Raw genomic sequence first — 26,988 nt, 5'->3', positions numbered from 1 at the left:
ATGATGACCAAATATGTATCAACCTTTCTTATATAAAGTGAGTGATTTACATCAGAAATAGAAAATCCAATGTTTTCAAGATACTCTTAGATCTTGTGAGACTATGCTCTAGATGCTTATTTCAGTCTACAGAGTGCCTTCTTTAACATGCACACAAACATAGGATACTCCGAATTTTCATAACCTACTGGTTGCTCTATGTATACTTCTTCTTGAAAATCACCATGTAACATGACATTATTCACATTCATTTATTGTAAACTTCAACATTGGTTGGTACCAAAGTAATCGCATATGTGGTAGTTATTATCTTAGTAACTAGGTTGGATATCTCTTCATAGTATATGCCATATATCTATACATAGGCTTTGCAACTGGCCAGCCTTATATCTACTAATAAAAACACCTACATTATGATTTACTTTATAGACCCACTTATAACCAATAGCTTTTTTTCCCTTAAGCAATGGTACTGGATCCCAAGTCATATTTGTTGCCAGGTGGCACCTACGCAAAGGGATGAGCGCCTTAAATGGTTCTCCTTTGTGTGTACGTTGGCGGGATGAGTGCCTTAAATGGTTCTCCGTCAATACGGGGCATGTTCCTAAGAATTGTCTTAGGCGGAAGGTCAATGGGGACGCCTATCCTTTCTGGGTGTCGATGCAAGTGTGAACGTGGGTGGTACCATTTTATCCACATGAGTATTAACGTCTTTGTGAATTAATTATTTATTGTATGGAATTCCAAATTAATTGATTTATGTGGCTAAATACAATTATTCAGTTGGTTATTATTCTAACATGATTTTCTGAATTTTTGGCAGCTGATGTGTATAGCAAGGAGAATTGGAAATGTGCGCCACGCACAAGCATTCTAAAGATTATTTCCTCAAGAATTTATTTGGCAATTATTGGATTACTGTATTAAACGCACCGCTATTTCTTATAAAGCATGCGCATAGCCTCTATGTAAATATTTATTAGCAAAATAGATTTTAGAAGATATGTCCAATAAAATATTAATGGTTCTAGAGAGTTGTGGGATGCACAACTACTAGCATCCATTAATTCAGATTACTCTATCTCTTTTCCAGTTCATGCAAACTCTTTTTGCAAATAGTGATTGTAAAGGGCCTATATCTTAGGCAAAGAAGATTTCATAATATTATTATAAATATGGCATGAAGGGAGCTGCCCACTTCATGTCAGGGGGAGATTGAACCCAATCTTGAGTCGTTTCATCTTACTTTACCTTCTCTTTTAGTCTATTTTTAATTTCTCATGAGTCGTATGCAATTTTATGAGTACAAGAGAGAAAGAGGGAGCTTCTTCCATTCGCTATGCGCAAACCACGCATCCGTTGCTCGCAACAGTGGTATCAGAGCCCAACCTACCTCTTGGGCTTCCAATCACTACCCTCTAGCGTGAAGGTGAGCCCTTTGCTGCAAACTGGCTCTACGGTCCGTCTCATCGCGAACTAACTACACGGTTGGATTCCCAGGCCTTCAAAACCCCAAACCCCTCTATCACAGTCAAGAAATTCTGTTGTTTTCCCAGACATTAATGAAGACCCACTCCTACATCATGGCGCCATATTTCATGATGAATTGGAGCTTACAAGTGATTAATAAGCTTAGTTAAAGCTTATTTAAAAAGCTTTGCTTAAGCTCTATTTTGATTTCGAGGGGGGGAGGGGGGAGCTGTTTTTTGACGCCACGGCAGTATCCATGACATCTTCTTGTCCAAAAACATCAAGTTTTTTTAAAGGCTTAAAGCCTTATTAAGCAAGTTACATTACTAACTTGCTTAATCAACTTCAACCTCTCTTACTCCGTGTCATACATAGACTCTGCAAATCTTCACAAGTCACATCTGACTATCTCTTCCATAGAGGCAGCTCTCGTGCAGTTCTTTCCAGCTTCATAAATTTCACAAAAATTCCATAAAAATTTTCCGCCTTTCTTGCCTACTTCCATCCATAATTTCTTGGCCAAAGATCGTTTAAAAATTTGGTCTTACATGCCAAAATTCTTCAAGGACAAGCAATGTGCCTTTTCATTTGCAAGGCATCCTAAATCTCTGGATTTCTCCATCAAGCAATCATGGCCAATTTCAACTCTACATCACCGCTTCCTGAGCCAACCCTGGAGCAGTGTATGGATTTAATGTCCATGCAACTTGAAGAAAAGTGTCAACACTACGTACAATTGGAGCAAGAACTGAAGTTCCTCGAGCGTCTTGCCACTGAAATTTCTACCAACGACGACAACCTAGTTTGTGCCATCAACGCTACTTTGGATGTCCACTCTAGTCAAAAGGAGTCCAAGATAAGCAAGTGTACATTCAAATTTAATTCTTTTGGTGGTCTTAAAGATGGTCGCAAAATTTTGTAATGGTTAAGTCAGTTCGAAGCTTATTTTGACAATGAGAAATACTCAGAAAGTGATAAAATCAAATGTGCATCTCATTATTTTATTGAAAAAGCTGCATTATGGTGGGATGTCATGCGTAAAAGCATTGATCGTCCTCTCACATGGAATGATTTTCGCAAGAAGGTTCTTGCAAAATTTCTCCCTGCACAATTCGAGCTCCACATGCAATAACAATGGGACCTATTCATGCAACGAGAACGTGAGTCTATCCCTCAATACACATAAAGATTTTGGAGCACTCTCTTGCAGCTCCAAGCCAGTGGCCGAGTCTACCTTCAAGAGAAATTATATGCCCGACTTAATTCCATCCATCCAAGCCGAAGTCAACATGTTCAACCCCAATAACCTAGATGAAGCCATATCCCTAGCTCACAACGCTGAAAAGAAGCAGTCTAAAGATCAAAGGCAATTTCCAGCATCCAACGGTAATAACATGGGTAACAACTTTTGTTTTAATTCTACTTCAATTCTCAATATGGAAAGAATCATTTTAACTGGTGGTCATGGATATGAAATGTTCTTAATAATCATGGTCAATCAGTTTCCAATTTTAAACCTCCCAATCCACCTTCAAATTTGCCTAAATCTGGTGAACCTAAAAATATTAACCCAAGTGTCTCCAATGCCATTTCCAAAAATGTAATTTATTATAATTGTAAATGTCATGGTCATATTGCGAGTCGTTGTCCCATGGGCAACACCGGTGGTTGGAAGAAACCCACGGCACATCTAAATTTTCTTGGAGCTGAAGAATCCAACGAAGACCTTGAAGCAATGCCCGACTTCGATGAGGCTACACTTATCGATGAAAATTCTAACGAACCTGAAGACCTTGCTGGTTCTATGCATGTCTTATTAAAGATGCAATGTAAAATCAATAATAATGATATGACTGTTTTGCATGACGATGGTAGTACTCATGATTTGTTTCAAAAAAAGTAGTTAGAAACTTACAACTTAAGACTCTTCCATCTGCCTATAAAATTAAGGCTGCATTTCTAGGACAATGATATAATGGTACTAAAGAAGTTCATAATTTAGAAATTCGTATTGGATCTTATAAGAAAAAGTGAAAATTTTTAGTAGCACCTTTGCAATCTGCGAATGTAATTCTAGGAATGCCATGGCGTCACCAATTCAACCCCAATATAGATTACAACACACACTCAATGCACATTGAGCACAAAGGTAAACAAATTTTACTCGAAGGGTTAACAAAAACCTAATTATTTCCAATTATTAGTCATACACAGGCGAAGCGAGCTTTGTATAAATAATCAAAAGCTTTCTTAGTATGGATTAATGAAGTTGATGTTACAAAAACTGAACTAACTCCAAAGCAACAACATTTTATTTCTACATTTTTTGATTGATTTTCTAATGATTTACCTTTACAACTTCCTCCATCACGACCCGAAGACCACCAAATTGATTTACTTCATGGTAGTCAACCACCTTGCAAAGCTCCCTATCGCCATAACCAATTAGAACATAAAGATATTCAAAAGAAATTTGAAGAACTTCTAAGTGGAAAATTAATTCGTCTAAGTAGTTCACCTTTTGGAGCTCCTGTATTATTAGTTAAAAAGAAAAATCAAACTTATCGCATGTGTATAGATTATAGAGCATTTAATAAAATAACAGTTAAAAATATGTATCCAATACCTAGAATAGACGACCTTCTAGATAAATTACAAGGAGCAACTGCGTTTAGTAAAATTGATTTAAAATCAGGATATCACCAAGTTCATATGTTTACTTCTAACATTTTTAAGACAGCTTTTCGTACACAATTTGGACATCATGAATTCTTGGTAATGCCCTTTGGACTTACCAACGCACCAGCTACATTTAGTAGAATGATGAATAGAATATTTTTCATTTTCAGCATTGTGTAATAGTTTTTTTTAATGACATTCTTGTTTTTGGCAAAACTGAAAAAGAACACAAAGAACATTTATCTTTAGTAAAACCATCTATATGCTAACCCTGACAAAAGTTCTTTCTTTCAATCTGAAATAGAATATTTAGGTCATATCGTGTCTGCCAAAGGCATACATGTAGATCCACGTAAAATTGAAGCAATTAAGTCTTGGCCAATACCTAAATATGTACATGAAGTTCGTTCATTTCTAGGACTAGCTAGCTTTTATCAAAAATTTGTTAGAAACTTTTCATTGCTTACTTTACCATTAACTCTTTTATTAAAGAAACATCTTGTTTATCATTGGGGCGACAGCCAATAATGATCATTTTAAATACTTAAGCATGCACTCACACATGTACCAGTTTTGTAGTTACCTGATTTCAATCGACCATTCTTTCTTGTGGTTTGCTGATGCAAGTGGTACTCTAGTTGTAAACTGAAACCTTCTGAAGTTAAATATAGTACGTATGACAAAGAATTATTAGCCGTACTTCATGCATTGTGCATATGGAAGCACTATTTAATGGATTCGGAGTTTATGATTAAAACTGATCAGCAGAGTATTAAACATTTATTATCACAACCACAAATATTTGATAGACACATACAGTGGGCATCATTTATTCAATCCTTTCATCCACTCATCCAATATCAACCAGGTAAGAAAAATGTAGTAGCCGATGCACTTAGTCGTAGGCCATCATTAAACAATATTTCTGTCATTTCTACTTCTTCATTAGACACAATGAAAAATACTTATCTTCAAGATCCCGATTTTCATGATGTTTTGGTAAATTTATCTAACAATCAATGGATCCCTACTAATAACTTTTCTGTTTCTGATGGTTTTCTGTTTTATGAAAAAAGGTTATGTATTACTAATCCTTTTCGTCATTTCATTATGTAATAAGTACACGAGCCTCCTTATATGGGACATCGTGGTATTATCTCCACACTTAGAAATTTACATGAGGATTTTTTCTGGCCAAATATGCAACGTGATGTCTCTAATTTTGTTTCTAAATGCATTGTATGTCAACACATAAAAAGACATCATGGTAAGTCATATGGTTTATTACTTCCATTACCTATCCCTAATTCACCTTGGGGGCAGATTTCTATGGACTTCATTACAGGTTTACCACAAACTTTTTCACAAAATAATATGATATGGACCATAGTTGATAGATTTACTAAACAGGCTTACTTCATTGCTTGTAAAAGACCTTAAGTGCTGCCCAAGCCGCTAACTTATTTCTCAAGCATATTTTTATGCACCATGGATTGCCGAAAATTATTATGTTCGACCGAGATCTTCGATTCTGTAATAATTTTTGGATTACATTTTTTACTAACTTAGGAACTAAGATTGATTTTAGCTCTGCATTTCATCCAAAGACTAATGGTGAAACGGAGGCTACAAATAACACAATTTTGGATTTAATCCGTGCTTACAAAATTTCTTCTCTAGCCACATGGGATAATCATTTGCACCTTCTACAATTTGCTTACAATAATACCACTCACACTACTACAAAAAAGGCACCTTTTGAAATTGTTTATGGTCACAAATTGCCAACTCCCACATTTCGTTTAACTCAGAAAATACCTTCTGTTGACGATTGGATTCAAAATCATTTAAGTATTTATGAGCAAGTTAAACAAATACTAGCAAAGGCCCAACAATCATATGTGAAACAAGCAAATAAAAAGAGGCAAGCTATGATTTATAAAGAAGGAGATTATGTTTGGTTACGTGTTGAAAAACGTAGACTCCATAGTGTAGAAAAGAACCCAAATGTAAAATTAGCTCCTCGTTTCTATGGACCTTTTTAAATTCTCCATTGTATTAATCCTAATGCTTATAAATTAGAGCTACCTCATCATTAGAAAATCCGCAATACCTTTCACATTAGTCTTTTACGTCCCTTCAAAGGTTCTCTTCCTATTCACCCTGTTTATGAATCACCACCCTTGATTGCAGATGACCATGAAATCCTAATCCCTGAAACAATTATTGATGTTGACTATATGACCACTAGAATTGGAAATACTTATCCTCGTTATCTTGTCAAATTCCACAATCATCCTGTTGAGAAAGCTCAATGGATGCATGCTCGTGATTTGCGACCTTTTTCCAATTTATTGTCTCCACATCCAGTCAATAGCAATTGAGGACAATTGCTATCCCACCCCGGGGGTATGTTGCCAGGTGGCACCTACGCAAAGGGATGAGCGTCTTAAATGGTTCTCCTTTGTGTGTACGTTGGCGAGATGAGCGCCTTAAATGGTTATCCGTCAATGCAATGCATGTTCCTAAGAATTGTCTTAGGCAGATGTTCGATGGGGACGCCTATCCTTTTTGGGCGTCAATGCAAGTGTGAACGTGGGTGGTACCATTTTATCCACACAAATATTAACGTCTTCGTGAATTAATTATTTATTTTATGGAATTCCAAATTAATTGATTTATGTGGCTAGCTACAATTATTCAGTTGGTTATTATTTTAACATGATTTTCTGAATTTTTTACAGTTGATGTGTAGAGCAAGGAGAATTGGAAATGCACGTCACGCACAAGCATTCTAAAGATTATTTTCTCAAGAATTTATTTGGCAATTATTGGATTATTGTATTAGACGCACCGCTATTTCTTATAAATTGTGCATATAGCCTCTATGTAAATATTTATTAGCAAAATAGATTTTTAGAAGATATGTCGAATAAAATATTAATGGTTGTGGAGAGTTGTGGGATACACAATTGCTAGCATCCATTAATTCAGATTACTCTATCTCTTTTCCTGGTTCACTCAAACTCTTTATGAAAATAGTGATTGTAAAGGGCCTAAATCTTGGGCAAAGAAGATTTCATAATATTATTATAAATATGGCATGAAGGGAGCTGCCCACTTCATGTCGGGGGGAGATTGAACCCAATCTTGAGCCACTTCATCTTACTTTACCTTCTCTTTTAGTCTATTTTTAATTTCTCATGAGTCGTATGCAATTTTATGAGTACAAGAGAGAAAAAGGAAGCTTCTTCTATTCGCTACGCGCAAACCACTCATTCGTTGCTCGCAACAATATTGGCCTCTATTGTAGCCATCTCCTCATCCATTTTTGCATCCTGATGAGCATGACCAAAAACCTCCTCAAAACAAGTGGGCTCAATATCCTTCGCCACCTTCACCACATATAAGCATAATGATGGGTTACATAATCCTCAAAACTAAGTCTTCTAATTGTGTATCTCACCTTGGTAGACCTATACACCATTAGATCACTCAATGGAGCCTTTAACATGTGGTCTCTATGCACATGGTGTCTCAATTGAAGGATTATGAAGCTCATTGTTCAAACCCTCTGACCAACTAGAGTCTCCATCAAAGTATTTTCTCCAATGATATAGTAGGAGGATCTTTTGGAAAAATTTGTGCTATAAATTGCACAAGCCCATAACAATCTAGAATAGACAAGTTTTTCTACCCAATTAATAATCTTACTCACTATCAAGGCTAGATGATAGATCCTACTCTTCGTCAAGGTGAAGGAAAGTTGAAAGAAATATCATTAGCAATGGCATCATTTAACAATGGAGAAAATCCAACTTTGTGGCATGAACACAAAACATATTTCATCTTCTTATTAAGGGTATGAATTGGGGTTTCATATATTTTTCATTTTAGGGTTTTCACAACTATGAATTAGGATTTGCACCCCTCGTTTTGACATCCTACCCACTTTTTGGACTCTTGGCTGGTCTACCCTTGTTGTACACTTCTACCTTAACCTGACTAGACCTAGCCTAGACCATTGCAAGTACATTTTCATGTGTGAAACCCACACAACAAATATAGGTGTGCCAAATATAACTGTGGAAAATATTACGGTGTGCATGAGAGTGCACTTGGTTCTCACAAAATAGTACAACGATAATAATATCCATGAAAAGATACAAGTGTGCATAAATAGTACATTGAAGCTCTAAAAATAATAATTTTCTAGAAAATAAATCTAGCACTTGCACTTTATTGAGAGTTCATGTTTAAAACTACCCATGTTTGTAAAGTATGTCAAATGGGGAAGCAACACCACACACTATACCTTCAGTAGACCACACGTAGACTCAAGGCACTCCTTGACTTGATTAATGATGACCTTAGCAAGCTAGTCTTAAATGGAGCACTATACTTTTTGTACTAGTGGATGACTTTTTCTTATCTATGTGGGTATTCTTCCTAAAGGCTGAATTTGGAGTCCTTTTATATTTCTCCACATGGGTCCCACTAGTGCAAAATTACATGGGTGTTGTATTGGGACATTGAGTGATAACGGTGGTGAGTTCATCTCCCAAAAGTTTTCAATGTTCTTATAGGCGCACGGCATACTATGTTGTGATTGCAGTGAGATGGGGATTCTTTGTTGCTAAGGCCATTTAGATCTAAAATGGGGTGATCAAAGGTGGTATCACCAATGGAAGGTTTTAGCTTAGGGTGGAAGCTATGAACTATCATATTTGCTTGTACATGCAAGGGAATACCTCTCGTACCTTTTCTCCCTAGGGAAGTGCTAGTCGGTTTTGTGTACACTGAACATTTTGTTGGATTGGGAGATGGGTAAGCCTCGAGTGTTGTCCCATAGTTGAGGGCCCAACCTGTGTATAGGTTATGATACAATTACTATGTGAGTGCATGTTTTGGCATAGGCTATTACATAATTAGAAGATAGCTCCACAATTTCTTCTTGTCAAAGTTTCAATGAAGCAAGGTGCACATTGGTGGATGCAAATGGAAAGCATTGTGCTAGCTAAAGAAAAATTTTTGAAGAGAAATGTGACAAGAACTATATGATGGAAAATTTAAGCCCCATAAATTAGAGAGACATGGTTGTCAATGAAGCAACAACTAGTAGAAGCTTTAGACTTTGTGACTCTCTATTGATATGTCTGGTTGACTGTACATTCATGATGGTGTATTGGCACTCGTGAAGTGGAAGGGGAAGGAGAAAATAGTGTATGTGACTTAGGGAGATAGGTCTAATGATAGGTGGCATGAGACCCCCAAGTGTGTCCTGCCCTTGATGGGTCCTAAATTTGTGTGCCATATGAGTATGAAGCAAGGCTAGCAAATTAGGGACAGAGCTAGCTAACCGGCCAATGAGTGTACCTAACTTAGAGACCCCTAGGTGCAATGCTATATTCATGGGTGCATAATTTTCTTTCTTCTCTTTTCTTTGAGCCACAATGCCATATAAGAAGACTGATAATATATGTGAGTTTAATAGGATTGTGAGAGCTATGAAGACTCATTAGAAAGGATAATCCTAAGCTAGAGTAAAAAGGAATTGATTTATAGTCCTTCAAACTTGAGATAGAGTACCTTGAAGATTGAAGCCTCGTCATCAAGGGGAATCTTTATTGTTTTTCAAGACATGACATCACAACGGAGTTGGACATTCCCTGCGAAAAGAAGTAATTATGAATATGAGAGAAAAGCAATGGTTGGATGTGCGATAGAAGCTAAGAAGTTTAAGAAGGTTGAGAGAGAGAAGAACACAAGAGACTTATGTGGGTAAGAAATGAATGGTACCCTTATTTTTTGTTATCTTCATTTATATATGATTGTGCAATGTGTATGCATACAAGGGGTGCCCATTCGGCTATAATGTGTCTTTATGGGAGTATAAAAAGAAAGTGAAAATATTATCCAATGCCTATCAATACTCCATACTATGCAAAGTGCTTAGAAGGTAAACTCTTCATGAGAAAATTTGCAAGGTTATCGTCCATATGGAGCTTGACAAGCTCAATACGCTTGTTCTCAAGCACCTCCTTGATGAACTGATGCTTCACCTTAGTGTGCTATGTCTTCACATGAAAGATAGGATTCCATGCTAATTGAATGGCACTCTGACTATCGCACTACAATGTAGGTTCCTCTCTCACAATGTGGAAGTCTCCTAGATGAGTAAGCCATATAGGTTCCTTGTAGGCCTCAATGGCTACAACATATTCTACCTCAATGGTAGATATAGCCATACATGGCTACAATCAAGAGATTCAAGATATTGCACCACCTATGAAAGTGAAGACAAAAATGTGGTAGATCTCTTAGAGTCTATACTCCCTGCGAAATCAGTATTTACATATCCATGAACATATGCATTCTTCCTTCCGAGGTATATGCACATAGACCTAGTGTCATTCAAGTATCTTGCAATGCTCTTTCCTACCTCCCAATGCTTCTTACCAAGGTTTTATATATATCTATCAATTACTCCCAATGTATAAGCAATGTTTAGACATGTAGCAACCATGGTATACAACAAGATACCAATTATGGATGCATAAGGAACCTTGGCCATTTCAATCTCCTACTCATATGACTATGGGTTATCCTCTTGGCTATGTTTGAAATATGAAGGTAATTAAATACTAATAGTCTTCCCTCTCTCCATTGAAACACTCCAATACCTTCCTAATGTATTCTTTTTGAGACTAATATAGTATTTGTTTATCACGATCTTGCACAATGCGTATTAAGAATGTGACAAGCATTGCCCTCCATGTCAAAGGTTTCATGCAATCTTTTTTCTAAAGTATCCACATCCATGACTAACTTCCCAATTATCAACATATCATTGACATAAAGAATCAAGATCATAAGGCTACCATCCCTAGCCTTCTTCATGTATAGATAATAATCAATCTCTCTGAGTGTACCCTCGAGACCACATAAAGACATCGAACTTATGGTATGAATCTGTGGGAGCCTGATTCAAACAATATAAGCTCTTATGTAGCTTGCACACAGACTACTCCTTGCCTTCCATAACAAACCCCTCAGGTTGCTTCATGTAAATATTCTCATGCAGGTCCCAACACAAGAAAGCAATCTTTATATGCATCTGAACCAACTCCATATTCTCTCTAGTAACCAAAGCAAGAACTGTAGGAAGGGTGGTCGTCTTGACTATTGGTGAGAATATTTCAACAAAGTCCATCCCCTTCTCCTATAGCAAGGTTAAGTAGTTGCATCCTCTCATCAACCAAAAATGCTGCACCTCCATAGTATTAGACTATACCAATGTCATTATCCATGGCTATGGATTGTCAATAACAACATGCCAACCAACATTATCAACATCCTTCACATTAGATGCCAACACATCTGGCATTACCAACATTATCAACAACCTTCACATTAGATGCCAACACGTCTAGCATTACCAACATCATTAAGGTTAGACACCAACATCACCAACAATACAACAATAGACAAATATTAGCATCATTAATGTCAAATGGCACAATAACTTATTGCATCTCCAAATCCCCAAGAGTCATGGCCATTCTTATCAATTTAGTGGAGCATTTACACATAGAATCAAAATTCTAACAATCACTTATTTAATGGTGCTTTAGTTGCAAGAACTAGCACATACAAGACATTGTTCTAACTGCATTTCTCAACTTCTAGGTAAGCATCAAGACAAGTTTGGTTGAGATGTTTTCCTTCCCGATCATCAATAGTACCAACTATTCTAAGGGGAGTGTTTGTAGAGTCTTGGAGAAGGCTATGGTCTAGAGAAATGTATGTGCTACTCGTGTATGTAACAGCTCTATCAATACTCTCATGAGCTCATCCAATGAATTATATGGAATCAATATAAACAAGTCATTGTATACAATATCAATGGGAAGACTCAAAAATCTGAAAGCTTTCTCAAGATAATTGAAAAATGGGACACATGTGAGATGTGCTTGCATTGTTAAGAGTGTAAAGGCTGATAATTTAAGACCAAGCCAAGCAACTAGTCTCAGCATGCTTTATACACTTTGTTGTGGTGGGGAAGCAAATAAGGCTATGAATGTATAAAAGATAGTGGTCCTTTTTCCTAGTCTAGTTTTTGCCTTAAAAGTGAGCAGCTCCCTCCTCTTGTGGGGGCTCCATACACCCTCTGCGAGTAGAGAATTTTAACAACTCACATGAAGCCATCAAGCTATCAAAACATCTTTCTACACGAGAAGAAACTCTCTAAAAACTATTGAGCACCAAATCCACAACAGGAACAAACAAGGGGATTGCCAAGAGGGCACAAGGGTGCAACAAATAGTGTCCATGCATGGGGCAACCACTTCTGTTATGAGGCCAATCGAAACTGTTGAAGAAATCTACAAGCGTCTCACTCAACCCACATGGCTGCAAATACTTGAGGCCGAATCAAATATAAAAGCATTTCTAGTTCACCAAGTGTGCCAAAGATTAGTCCATTGCATGAAGTGAAAGAAGCACGGATGACGAGATTGCGACTTGGTTGTGGAAGTCATCTTGTCCAAGACCTAACAACATAAGCATTGTCTAAATTGTTAGTGAGGTCCACATTTAGGAAATGAATTCCCAAACTTGTCTAGCAACTAGACAAGAAATGAAAAGATGCACCCAACTTATCACAAGTAGTACAAAATATACATTTGCAACTTGATATCTTTGGGGCTTGTAGCACATTGCCTCTAGAGAAAAGCTTTCCTTGACAGGGAAGTTGTGACTTCCACAAGTGAAGCATGTGATCATGACACTTAGCTCTACTTTCATGAACTGTCTAAACTTTATTAGCTCTCGAAATAGTAAATTGTTAACGTTTCAAAAGCTCTTCTAAATAAAGGAGATTTGTAGCACACGGACATCACATGTTGCACTAACCTCACAGAATCCACTGTTGTAGTAAGACATCTCTAGGTATGTGTTCGTTTAATCTTTTATTGTTTGCCTTAATTAGCAATTTCTTATTATAAGCGTATCCTACAATAAATAAGTAAATAAATGAACAATGAATGCACTTACCAGGATTACGTCAAACGAGTCACCTCAATACAATGAGCACACGAGCTTCTTCTTTTTTTTTTTTAATTACAAGAGTTGGCCTGAAGGCCTCGTCTAAATATTTCCTTAAATTAATTTACACTAATTCATGAAAAGAGAGAGAGAGAGAGAGAGAGAGAGAGAGAGAGAGAGGTCTTGGCCTAGTAGATGAGAGATCCTATGAAAAGACTCTTGCTGCCTTTACATAAACCATTGTATATCAACCACAAAGCATCGGTATTTCTGTACAAACCCACACACACACACACACTCTCTCTCTCTCTCTCTCTCTCTCTCTCTCTCTACAAAATGCCTACCAAAATTTACTGCAGAATACTGTGCATCCTTTTACATAAAAGTAGTACAGGGCACATGCCGCAGCCTCGGAGGAAAGGTATTTTTCTGATGCGCCATGCAGTTCCAGGGTAGGAAGAATGAAAAGAAGCATTCCTACTTGTGTAGGATCAATCTCTCATATAGGCTGATAATATCTTTCTTTGCAGCACTGCGCAACTGCAGTAGCTCTTCAGCAAACCCTGCATTAGTTAATTCCTGCCTAAGCTTTGGAACTGTGAATTTCAAGTACTCATCTTCGTTTGCTTCGTTGTTCGTACTGGAACTGTCAGGCTTTCCAGCGTTGCCCCTATTGTCTTCACCACCATCAGCCCTGTTGCCAGTGTCATCAATCAGAACACAGGCACGCTTTTTCATGGCCCCATCAGCATCATCCACTTGTATTTCCTGCAGAGGCTCGCCATTGTCGTCTCTCGGTCTCTTGCTTGGAGGGGTTGCTTTGCCACTACTGTGGTGCCCCTGACATGTCCTCAGCTTGCTGTCCAGCACAGTCTCATTCAGGCGGGTTGTTGAAAACTCGCGTTGTAAGGAGTCCAGTTGACTTTGGGTAGCCTGCAACTGCAAAGACAAAGCCTCAGCACGCGCATTGGCATCTGCGCAGGCCCGCCTCTCCGATGCTAACAAGGTCTCAAGGACTTGAATGGTATTTGCCCTTTGTTTATGAGCAGAATCCAGAAGCTCCTCCATCTCCCTCTCTCTATCCTCCAGTTGCCTATCTATGGACTTCATTCTCATTTCCGAATCTTCTTCCAGCAATCGTAACCTCTTCAAGTCCTGCAATAGCTCCTCTTTCTCTCTAGCCAGGGTTTCAGCTCTTCTGTCAGACCTTTCTTGTGCTGCAAGCCTTTCAGCTGCTAGCCGATTCGCCTCTAATTTGTCCTTCTCTGCTTGTGAAGCCTCATCGCGAGCCTTTTCGGCTCTTTCAACGGCCAATTTGGCTTCTTGCTGGGCTGATCTGTATTTGGCTTCCACTTCTTCCAGCCTTTTAGTTTCAACATTGAATCTCTCTTCTAGATGAGAACATTCCTGCTTCAACACTCGAAGTTCTTTCTCTGATGAAAGAGCAGCAGCTTTTGCAGCATCGGCAAGGGCCTTCGCTTGCTTCAGCTCAGACGTAAGGAGACTAAGCTCCTGTTCCTGCACATCATGTTTCAATATCTGGTCCTGGAAACAAACATAAAACTGGTAGTCAGTCAATTAAAACCTAGGACAATTAAAGGCCCACCAAGCGACTACTGAATGCGGCCTCCTCTAGCTTAATGTTAGAGTTAGGGCTATAATAGGATTGTCAGCCTAATAAAGCAACACCCCTTCAATGACAAACAACTTTATTTCCAAAAGATGCATCCTTTGACCCTTATTCACTTCATTTTTAAACTGAGGACACTTCCTCTTCCCTGACAGCACCCATATCCATTCACCCTCCCACCAAGACACAAAAGCACACCTCACATGCATACAAAAGCTTATTATAAATACAAATAGAAGATGAACAATTTCCACAAACAATCAGGCCTTCAGCAGGGGAGGGGATCCTGAAACTGGAAGCACTAGACATCTCAAAATCTCGTCTGTCTGACTCCAAACCCATAAATCATGCAAAGCCTTCACAGATTTGTGTGCTCTAATCAGCCAATGTGATGACAGATGGAGTATGAGAAAGCAAATCACTAATTTAGTAAGGTATTCTGGACGAAGAAATCAACTATGTAACTGAATGCTAGCTCTAGCTTTTTCTCAATCTTCAACGGACATATACTTCTGTCCATCAATGTTTTGGTTTATCTTAGGGCACAGACATTATCGATTATTATCAATCTCTGACAGACATTTCTTTGACGACGACTCTGCAATCAATGCGGCTGTTCAAACCAAATTGTCCTGGATAGTCAGCTGGCTCAATAGCCCAGCGATTTCTTTGTTCTATGTTGAAGTCAAAGCTTTAAAACTAGGAGTCTGCACTCAATGCAGTTCTTTACACCACATTACCCTGAATAGTTGGGCAACTCAATGCACATAATAGACCAAAGAAGTATTAAACTGGGCATGCCTGCAGTACTGGCGCACACATATGAACCCCCAGATGATAAGTCAATAAACCCCACCATAGGCAGCAAAAGGCCCTGCCTTGACTGTTATGCAATAGAAAAGTGCATATATACACTACCCTTGCAGTGCTGTAGAGAATTGTTACGCACCAGTTCCATAGGCAGCAAAAGGCCCTGCCTTGATTGTCATGCAATAGAAAAATGCATATATACACTACTCTCCCAGTACTACAGAGAATTGTTATGCAATCATGCAGAACAGAAGACTACAAGTTTACAAAAAGAACTCGATACTAACATAATGTTTGCAGGGTTTTGAAAGCTGTTGCTTCAATCCAAATAATCTCAAGCAACTTACCTCAAGTTTCATCTGTAATGCAGCCAAATTCCGTTCATCTTCTTCTAATTTTGACTCAGAATCTTTGAGTTCCTTTTCCTGAACAGACATCAGATATATAGATCTTGAGTTAGCACTAATTAATCTGCTTGGAGATTATTGAAGTAAAGCTCCCTCTAGAACTAATGTCGTTCATGAATCTTGATTTGAAAATCAGTACCCCCCCAAACGCCATAATCGAAAAAGGTAAACCACCCCACATTTAGATTCCTTATAAACACGCATTTGAAAATCAGTTCCCCCCCCCCCCCCCCAATCCAAACGCCGTAATCGAAAAAGGTAAACCACCCCACATTTAAATTCCTTATAAACACGCATAGTCCAATGAACTAAAAGGTACCCAGTAAATTAACAATCTTAACAATTACCCCTCCCACAGAGTGAAACTAAGTAGCTTCTTACCACTATTAGAAATAGGTGCAATGAAGCAGATACAAAATATATAGTTTGTGATAACAGAAAGCAAAAATACTGAAAAACTTTACAGAGAATCTGTTGTGCAAGAAGTCAGCATGAACCTTCAAGGCGATGGTTGTTGAAAACTCCTCTCGCAAAGCATCCTGACGAGAAACTGCCTGCGCACTAATGCGATCACACATTGCTGAATACTTCTCTGACGTTGTTCGACACTCTTCCATGACACTATCATGTTTCCTCTTCCATTCAGCAGCCTCTTCCTTGGCAGACTCTAGCTGTTCCCGTGTAGCAGCCAGCCTTCCTTCTGCAGCACTGCACCTGCTTTGTAGAGCCTCAATCTCCAGAGTCATACGTTTTTCTACAGCATTTTCATCAGATAACAAATGCTCATACTTGCTTCTCCAGTCCAATGTCTCTTTACCATAGGCCTCAAGCTCAAGAGAGAGTGCTGCAAACTTTGCCTCCAACGCATTGTGCATCTTTTGAAGAGCTGCATACCTTGTAGCTGCCGCATCTTCAGAGACCTTGCTGTCAGCAACTGCAGACTCATACCTCTTTTTCCAGTCCTGCTCATCTCTTTTTGAAGCTTCTAACTGTTTCCTTGTATTAGCTAATCTCTCCTCCAGAGATTGGCACTTCAACTGAAGTACACTGTTTTCAGCTAGACTCTGGGACTTTAACCTATTAGTCATGTCTGACAATGGACCCTCCAGACTGTTAAAGCATTCAAGAAACATCACCATTAACAAAACCCAGCTTCACATGTTAAACTGAGAGGACCTCAAAACACAGACCAGTGATAATAAATCACCTGCTTTGTAGAAACTTTGCGAGTTTTTTCCACTTAGCAGGACCGTATGTCGTATGCTCATAATCAATCACTAAGCTATTCAGCATCTGCAACAAAATTAAGAAATGAATGAAAGGCACAAGTCCTCAAATATATCTGTACAGGAGGTATTCATGAAAGCTTTGACAAACATGGTACTGATCAAGAAACTGGTTCACACCCCTAGGGAACAGACAACATTCTAGGGGTTTTATCCATTGAGAGTTAACTCCACCAGCTAGATGAATTGGCACAGCTCCTCAAACATATCCGTACAGGAGGTATTCATGAAAGCTTTGACAAAGATGATAATAACCAAGAAACTCGTTCACACCCCTAGGGAATAGACAAGATTCTAGAATTATTTCCACAGAGTTAACTCTGCTGGCTAGATGAACGGAAAAACTTCATCTAATACATCCCACTAGAGAGCAGTACTATCCCTACTGAATTGGCTTGTCAAAAAGCCTATTCCTGTTGCAATCATGATAATAAATGTTAAATCATACACATGAAATTGTCCTTGTCTACAACATGATATACAGCATATAAATCGTGTGTGTTGAAAGATAAATGAAAACTTGTTATGTTTACACAAGGCTAACACCTCAGCATGAATACATTATAGCACCTTCAAGCTTTCAAAGCTACATCATGTGGAAAGTTAGTATGCCACCATGTGACAATCTCGAAGTACAAATAATTGGATAAAACTGTAGAGAACTTTGAAATTTTACTTTCTAGCATTTTATTCGAGGAGTGCTAATCTTAAGGAAATTTTGGTGCATTTAAAGAAACCAGCAGATGACCATATGGGAGCCTATGACTACATTGAGAATACTTTGATCTCTATTTGTTTCCACGAATTTTCTATTAAAAGTGCAAGTAACCTAAGGAATAAATTTTGGTGATTTCTTTTTTGTTGCAATTTACTAGCTTAACCTAGATTGCACCAACTACGCAGTGCTTCATAGGTGTCGCGGCATGAGGAAGAAGAAAATTGGCATATATTTTGACGCATGCTTAGAGACTCTGCTCATGGATGGATTTGATTAATTACTTTAGATATTATGTAGATCATATAAAGTAATATTGGAGGCAAGATGAAGATTTAGAACTTTGAGGGCAAGGATAACATTCATTAAGAACCTAGGTTTTTATAGCTATGCTGATTATAGATTAAACGATATCCACATCTATTCAGTGTCTTCTTTGACATCCCCCTACCCTAAGGACTGTGGTTCTTGTTAGCAGTCATGTGTGTCTTGTGTGGTCATCTCCTACTTTTGAACCTCAATCTAAGTCAAACAAGGTCATTAGGAGCTCTGACATTGTATTTGTCTATTATTTTATGTGTGTTAGACACTTTAGATGGAGAGCACATTAGTGCATTTCTGTTTTAGTACTTTTGGCCATTTTTAGGGATTTGACCATATTTAGGGTTTTGCCTCTTTTTTGCCTATATATAGGTGACCTACCCTCCCACCTTCATCCGGGCAATGTGGAACTTTTATTAATTGAAAGTTTGCACCTTAGGTTTAGTGATCATTTGAAAGTTTCGCATCAAATAACCAGCTCACTTAAGTCATAAGGCGTGGCCTAAAGCTTAAGTTTGGTCCAATGAGCAACTCACTTATAACTAATAACCAAGTCATTAATTAGCCCTTAATCAAAAAGGAGATTGGTGTAGCAGCAACCAGTTACTCATTTAGAAAGCAAATCTTAGCTATTTGAGACCTCTTTCTTTCTCATTTGAGAAACACAAGTTTGGAGACATACATTCTTATTTTCTTTATTGCAAAAATTAAAGGTTTCAAACAAGGAACGTGAGTTGACAACAAGAATGAAGTGTGGACAGCATCCAATCTTTTCTTCTTTACCTCGAAAATCTATTTGACAACTCTATAACTCCATTTACAACAAGGTATGCCATTGTTTTTTACCAATTTTTTATCAAAACAGATTATTACAGCATTGAAAGTTGAGATCCTCTCCTCCTCTAAGATCTCAAGCCTTGTGCACTTTCTAAACAAGTTTGTTGTGAAAAAAGTGATTTCCTCACAATTTGATGGTGAGAAATCCCTTCTTTTGCAAGAGGAACAATGAGGGATTGGATGGGGACTATGGATGATAGTTGTTGACGCAAATGCTCCATGAACTTGGGATCAAATGTTGGTTGCCAGTTTAGGGCTTGGCAGATTTAAGTGTTCACATGCATTTTTGAATACTCTATAGTTGATTGGAGGCCGACATTGAAGGTAACAATATCATTATGTATCTACAGATCAATTCTGCTAGGTGAAATCCTTGAAGTATAGCCAATATATCATGGAAAATACATCGAAACTTAGAGAAATGTAAGGTAGTACCTACTGCAATGCATTTTACAAGGACCAAACCAATTACTCTTTTTTTTCAAGCTTGAATTGAATATTGGTTTGCTATGATAGCAATGCAAATCCAAAGTTACCAAATGAAGGGTAGAAAACCCTTCTCAACCATGGATGTCAATGCTACCTAATTTGGATCTTTGTGTGGTGTTGGAACCAAGATGAAAACTGATGAAGGTAGACCTAACACCCCTCAACTAGAAGAGCCAAAGCAGTGTCAACCATCTAAGCCCTAGAAACAATGCTCATACTTAATATCAAGCCCCAAACCTAAACCTCGAGAGATGGCTCCAATTCTCGTCGAGAATCGCCAAGAGAGCCATCTGTGCATTGGGACAAGCACGTACTCTCATCTTGCAAGATGGCTCCAAGGTTGACCAAGTATTGTAGATATATCCAAAACTTCACCTTATGAAATGGCTCTTGTGCTAGTCAAGAATGCAAAGACACAACCTCCAAGGTAATGGTTCACTTGACAGGAGAAGAAACAACTATTTGTGTAGTAATTGGGGGTAAATCACAAAAACACCTCAGTTGAAAGGAAAGAATGCCCGAGACCCAATCTCAAGAGAGAAGATACTATATCCATCTCCACATTGATGAAAGCAATACTCACTAAGGTAATTATTGAGAAAATAAACATTTAACTAAGTTTAGGACTGAGAAATACTTGTACTATAAGACTTGAACCGAAACATACAAAAGCCAACATGTAAATAGAAGAACTTGTATACTACATATTTCATATTGAGATGCTTTGGCTAGTGTGTTAAAGTGAAAAATGTATCTATGTGAGAGTAAATGCAATAGAAGTAACTGAAAAAGTAAGTGAAGGAATGTGTGGATGCTCGCACACGTTATACCACCCAATAGAAGGTATAGTTGGCAGCCATCCATGCACTTAGCATTATTATGTGACAATGTTCAGTTTATTATTTGGACTAACCACCAATCATAAAAGTAACTCTATGATCAACTCAATCTCTATGGCCACAAGGCAAGATGGATAGAGCTTATGTAAGAGCTTGACTTTGAGATCCATTACCAAAATGGTGCAACTAGTACGTTGTCGCTGCTCCTAGTCAGATGCTTGACATCAATGCCTTGTCTTTCTTTGAAATTTCAACTAATTTCTATCTTTCTCTCAAAGTCCCCCCGCAGTGGAGAGCTCCGAGGGATGTGATCGAGTGGCCCCTAGCACAAGCGGCCCGTTTCTACCAGTGTACAGAGTCACGACTCTCAGCATGGGTGATAGACACATTGATAGTGCTACCTAGAGCATCTATCACCCCTTTGGTTCGACCGAGGGCCACCATGGAGAACTGGAGTTCGCCGTCCAGACCTGTAGCAAAGCGTACTTCCATGCCCCATAGTTTTTCCTCCTCATTAGCACCCTCCACACTGAACAGATGCTTGTTCGGTCAGTGCAAGTTTCCCCATGAGCTTACACCTTGCATCCTCGAATGTGAATAGTCTCCACTACAGTGGGGCACGTGGTTCCAGGAAGTTGATTGTTCCACAGGAGCTGCAACCTGCCCTTGCCGGACGGATCGACATCTTACTTCTACAGGAGCACAAGCTCACTCCCACCCAGGCCCAGCAGGTGGGGAAGGTACTCCTGGGCAGCTCGCACCCCTACTGAGAGCATGCCATAGGTGCCCATGACAGAAGTGGAGGCGTATGCACCTCTATTGGCCCGAGTCTCATTGCATGTGTACGAGACTACGGGACGATAGTGGCAAGGAGGGTTCTATGGATCAGATTGGATATTTGGGGACTCCTGCCTTGGAGTCCTCAATGTCTATGCCCCTAAGGAGGTTAGGGCACGCAGCAGGTTCTGGGTGGAGATCGCGGATGGACTCCTAGAGGTGGACTCCTAGATCGTTGGAGGAGACTTCAACAACCTTCAAGCTTTGGAGGACCAGCAGGGCAAAGGCAAAAACTACCACGGCATGGCTAGGGAGGAGCAGGAGGCATGGGAAGTCTTTCTACTGGCAATAGGAGCACGCGATGCTTGGAGAGACCCTGCCTTCCATAGGAGGGAGAGGTTGCTAGACTTCTCTTGGGGATACAAGCGGCTAGGTGGAGACTTGTTGGAGCAGTTGAACAAGTTTTATGTGGGAGAGTGGGGTGGCTCTCGTGGAGGCCAGGTTGGGCAATTGGCAAACACCGTATTGTCCGATCATTGCTCGATTCTTCTGACACTAGATCCCTGACTCGATCTATAGGAGGGAGGAGGTGACGATACAGATTGAGCAAGTTTGAACCAAGGAGTGGGTCAGGAGATACCGGGTCCCAAAGGAGATTGCAGAGGCCCTAGCCGAGTCGAGCAGAATTTGCCAAGAGGCAGCCATACAGTCCAGGCAGCAGAGCTGGGAGGAGGAGAGAGCACTTCAATGGGACCTTGCAGCCACGCAAAGATTATTACAAGAGACACTAGGGGATCCCACTCTTTACGCACAAGAGGTACGCGCGCGAGCAGCCATTGCTGGCCTAGAGGACAAGCGCTCAAAGTTCTCTTTCCGCACCTCAACAACTTTTTAGACACGGAAGGGAGACACGATGTGCAAGGAGTTCTTCCAGGTGCACCAACCTCGCTCCTAAAGCAAATACGCAGCCTTTGAGATCAATATGGGAGGACTCGTTCTAGCCCAGACGAGGTAATGGAGATCGCCACCGACTACTATTGTCGCTTGTTCCAGCAAGAGACGGCCTCAGCTAGAGGGCAACGATATATACAACAAGTATGGGATCACATCCTGTCCCTCGTCTCAGAGGAGATGGGAAGCTCCCTCCTAGCCCCCTTCACAAAGAAGGAGCTAGAGAAGGCTTTCCATACACAGGATGGGCAGAAATGCCCAGGAGAGGATGGCCTCTTAAGGTCTTCTTCACTACCTACTGGGAAGTGGTGAAGGACCCCCTATTGATGGTCTTCCAAGAGATTTTCACTTCAGGACCAAGGTGTCATGAGCGACCATCATACGGCATCGATCAGAGGGAGGGCTTGGGATCATAGACCTAGAGTATCAGAGTATGGCCCTCTTGGGCAAGCTAGTTGTCCGTGACCTCACACCAGGAGGGCATACCTAGAAGGTTTTATTGCAGGAGGTTCTTCAAGATTGTAGACCAAGGCTTGGTAGTGAGTGAAGGCCGTTCCTGAGATGGATCTTCACGTCAATCCGGATCACCTTTCCTACACACCTTACTCCGTGTGTGGCAAGGCCTCCGTAAGGCCCTAATCCAGAGCCCCCTAGGCTGCCAAGAGGAGATAGACCGTCAGCAGATAATCTGGAATCCCCAGATTAAAGATCGAGAAGGGGCACAGATTGGCAAGCACCCCCACATCCAGTGGGTTGGTTAGGAGGCTGGCCCAGCTCGTTCCATCAGGACTTGGCGGGAGGTGTACAGGATGGCGAACGAGGAGGTCCTGCAGCAAGTATCAGATTGCCAGAGATAAGTGGAGTTGAGAAGAAGGGAGATAGATGCAGCAATACCTCTGGAGTGGCTTGCTCCCCCGATACAAGTGCCGATAGAGCCCGAGGAGGTATGGGCCGCTAGGTTTTCACCAGCAGGCATCCCCCTACAGGTGGCAAGTAGAGTGGGCGGTGCCCCGTAGGAGACTTTCTTCACCGTTTAGGAGGGGGGGAGTCTGGCCCTTGACAGAGAGCAACCGGATGAGGGGACAGCTGTCCTTTCGTGGAGGAGAATTCAGGTGGTGGGCCTCAGGGAAAGACATGGCGATTGAACCCTTATGTTTTCTGAAAGGAGCTCATGGAGTGGCACCTTTGGATCTAGGAGAACAAACCACTTGATGAGCTAGAGTGGGATCCAGAAGAGTGGCTATGGCCGGCCACTACAGTCACCAAGAAGCCACTGAGGTTCCTGAAGTACACTGCCAAGATTGGCAGACACGTACTGATGCAGGAGGATATGGATTGGGCGCCGTCACGTAGCAGGCACTGGGCGGAACACAGCATCACGGAGTCATTCCGACGGACCTTCTGGCGCTGCCTATGGGATAGTTGAAGGCCGAGGAGGATATCATATTTCTTATGGCTGGTGGCACATGGAGGCTTGGCGATGGAAAGTTGGCTTGCCCAGATACAGGAGCGGGTTATAAGCGTTGCACACAGCAGCTTTTGGAAACCCCAAAGCATTGCCTTTGGTCATGTGAGGAGGCGTAGCTCATGTGGGGAGAAGCATGCCGCATCCTTCGCCATCTAGCACCCAACCTTGGTTGCATCTCATGGGGAGCTTTCTGCTGGCAAGCAGTCAGCCAGGGCCATCACCTTCTGTATGAGGCCGGGATGCTGGACACGATATTCATCATTGAGGCAGGGTCGTGCACAGTGGTCAGTTTGGAGGCTCTACCCATCCGCCAGGTACTGGAGCCCACAGCAAACCGCTCTGAGGTATGGGAGATCATAGGGAGTCTTACTGGATGGCATATCCAGAAGGCGCGGTATCACGAGGCTTTCGGTGGAGAGAGACTTTCAGTACAGGCAACCTTAGCAGAGCTTTGGACCTCCATCATCCACTTCCTCCGCGGCCGGTGGGATCAAGTGTAGGGCAGGTCCAGGGCTCATTAGGAGTTCCATTGTCATTTCATGCGTACTTGGGACGGCCAGGACCTGTTTTTCGTAATACATGAGGCAAGCAACCCCACATGGCGATACACACCCCCCCCCCCCCCCCTCCATGGCTTCTTACCCCCATCCCCCCCAGACCGCCTTGAGAGGCTTGTATAAATGATGTATTTGTGACTTTGGATCAGCTCCAGCTAGTTTTTTGAGCATGAGCACTCCATTGTAATCAGTTTTTTTTAGTAATATAATCAGCCACATTTCATTTGCAAGAAAAAAAAACATGAGAACAGCCAATCCAACTGACATAAACTCTCTTCCTTGCACAAGCTAAGATAATAAGCCAAGGTAACTGATGGAAGAAAATAAGATGAGACTGCAGACTCACAGTCATGGTCAAAAGCAAGCCTATCAACCAGCTAGTGCTCATTACTAAAGACCACATTTTGAAAGGAACCCTAAATTTCAATAGACACACCTCAAGTGCTTCATCAAATGTTGCTGATGATGATTGACACACTTCCCAAAGTTTTTCATCCATACTTTCCACAGCTTTCACGCACCTCATTTCTGCTTCCATACCCAGCTTGTGTATGTTTTCCTATTGACATATGCATTGTTAGGTATTGCAGCAGCATGACAGACCTTGTCAAAAAGCGTAAGAAAATCACTAATGGTTGTGATAAGCTGTTGTCCAACTAACAACCTCAAAATGCCGCCTCACAGTTGCAAGAAGAAGTTTCTCATATTTCTGCCGAGCTGCACCTGCTCCTACAGCCTCACTATTATAATTACGAAGTGCATCTTCCACAGCACTTTCATGAATTTCCCTCAACTTTTCCTGAAATATATGAGCCAACTTTGAGTGTGCAAAAGACAAGCAGCAGCTCCTTGCATAGCTAGAAACAAACAGACCTCATCTGTCGGTTGCGACTCATCCACTATCCTGATGTACTTTTCCATTGCTGAGTCATGGGCACGTCTACACTCACTTTCTTCTACATTCTGCCAGAGTAAATCCAGAAAATATTAGCACCAAACTCAGGCTATTCACATGACTAAAAGGAGTGCTATAAGGCTTGACAATACAATTTTGTAAACAGATATTAAAGAGATATCACCTAAGAACCATAAGGGAAATTTTCAAATAATTCTCTGAGCAATAAAGGACAAGACGAAGCCAAAGACTAGATATTATGCAAAGAGACTGGAACAAGTAGTGCCTTAGGATACTTAACAGTAGTTTTAGTTCAAGAGAAAGCATAAGCAGCCACAATACCTGCCATGAGGTAGCAATGGTTGGAACAGCGCCAGCATTAATGGCGTCCAGAAAGGACTGAGTAAGACTTGCTAGTAAAGGGCCTGTCATTATTATTGAACCCAGCTGCTTAGGCTTTGTCCTCTCAAATATGAATTTTGTCAATGAATCCAAACCAGCTCGAAACTCCGGACGCAAGCGATCGAGCTGTCGCAGGAACCAGTTTACGCTGTTAGCATGTCGACATGATTGTACCAAGCCTCACTAGTTTGAATTTTGCCAATGCATATAGAACAGCTTTAAACTTTGAATACAAGAAATACAACTGACAAAAGACCCAAGATGAAGAGCTGCTTCAATTGAGATTGCCATCATTGACATGAAGGCTGAAAATGATTATAAAGATGTTAGACAAGGCAAATGCCCTTAATAGGCATGTTTTGTGGAAACAAGAATTATAATATATTTTTGCAAACATGCATATGTGTACCCTCCCTCCATCCCCCCCGCCCCCCCACACCCCCCCAAGAAAAAACTGCAAAAGACAAAGTACCTCTCACATTGTGGGCACAAAATCAATCATCTAGGAGCCCATTCCCAAGTTTTTGGCACATCCCTTGTGCCAAAACTTGTACAACCATGACAATATGAAGACTTCACTTACATCCCCAAAGCTTAACAATATGAAGGCTTTAGTCACAACCCAAAAGGCATGAGCCTTTGTAAAGCGGCACCACCCCTCCACAAAAACATGGCTTTACTCACACCCCAAAAGGCATGAGCCTTTGCAAAGTGGTACCACCCCTTCCATTCCACAAAAACGTGGCCCGCTACTAGTAACACACAAGACTAAAACACTGGTCTTTTTGTAAGGATACAAAAGTTCTATCACATGGACATCCATCTCTCTCTCGTAATGGGCTATTTATATTAATTACAAAAGAAGTTACAAGATAACAAGATTATAAAGTTCAAGGTGGTTCGCCGTCATATTTAAACCAATTACAATGGGATTCAACAAACACAAAAAGACGAGTGTGCAAGAGCCACCCTAGAACAGGTGCTGCAGGCATAGAAGTCTCCTTGCCTTTCCCTTTAGTGCAGTGCAACCTTTTGTCCATCCCTATGTCTCCTTTAGAAGCTGATGATCAACAAGAGGAAGAGGAATTTGATGACAAGTTTATAAATCAGCTAAGGACAGCAGCTGAAACGTTTATGTAATCAGCAAATGATCCTTAATTTATGCGCATTTTGAACCCTTAAAAGAGGGCAGTAAAGGCAAGAAGAGGAAATCATATTCAAGAGCTTCCAGATAGCAAAAAGTAACGAAGGAAGAGCCAATACAACAGCATCATGTTCCAAATGTTCGTAGTGAGCATAAGCAAATGATGCCAGTGGGGCAATTGATGCATATGCAAGGCCAACTTAGAAGTGCCAATCCAATGTTTTTTGGTCAACGAGGTATGCATGCAAGTATAGGGCAGCTAAGTT

At 40.4% G+C, this 26,988-nt stretch overlaps 1 protein-coding gene across 1 annotated transcript in view; it reads right to left on the bottom strand.

Moving 5' to 3' along the window:
- Window positions 1-13,524: 13,524 nt before the first annotated feature.
- LOC148027357 (uncharacterized) overlaps window positions 13,525-26,988 on the bottom strand; it is a 99,705-nt gene continuing 86,241 nt past the window's right edge. Inside the window, exons 7-14 of the mRNA XM_087691925.1 lie at window positions 25,519-25,704; window positions 25,155-25,244; window positions 24,946-25,080; window positions 24,718-24,840; window positions 17,249-17,334; window positions 16,539-17,151; window positions 15,982-16,059; window positions 13,525-14,739 (exon numbers count right to left, since the gene is read on the bottom strand). Of these exons, the coding sequence (XP_087548051.1) occupies window positions 13,672-14,739; window positions 15,982-16,059; window positions 16,539-17,151; window positions 17,249-17,334; window positions 24,718-24,840; window positions 24,946-25,080; window positions 25,155-25,244; window positions 25,519-25,704 (2,379 nt within the window). The 3' untranslated portion in view covers window positions 13,525-13,671. The remainder of the gene's footprint in view (window positions 14,740-15,981; window positions 16,060-16,538; window positions 17,152-17,248; window positions 17,335-24,717; window positions 24,841-24,945; window positions 25,081-25,154; window positions 25,245-25,518; window positions 25,705-26,988) is intronic.

This window comes from Lygodium microphyllum, chromosome 13, assembly GCF_053477565.2.
Source record: "Lygodium microphyllum isolate KBCC chromosome 13, Lygodium_microphyllum_v1.1.10, whole genome shotgun sequence".
Taxonomy (NCBI): domain Eukaryota; kingdom Viridiplantae; phylum Streptophyta; class Polypodiopsida; order Schizaeales; family Lygodiaceae; genus Lygodium; species Lygodium microphyllum.
Note: the sequence above shows the minus strand (reverse complement) of the source record. Positions and strands in the feature narration are given on the sequence as shown.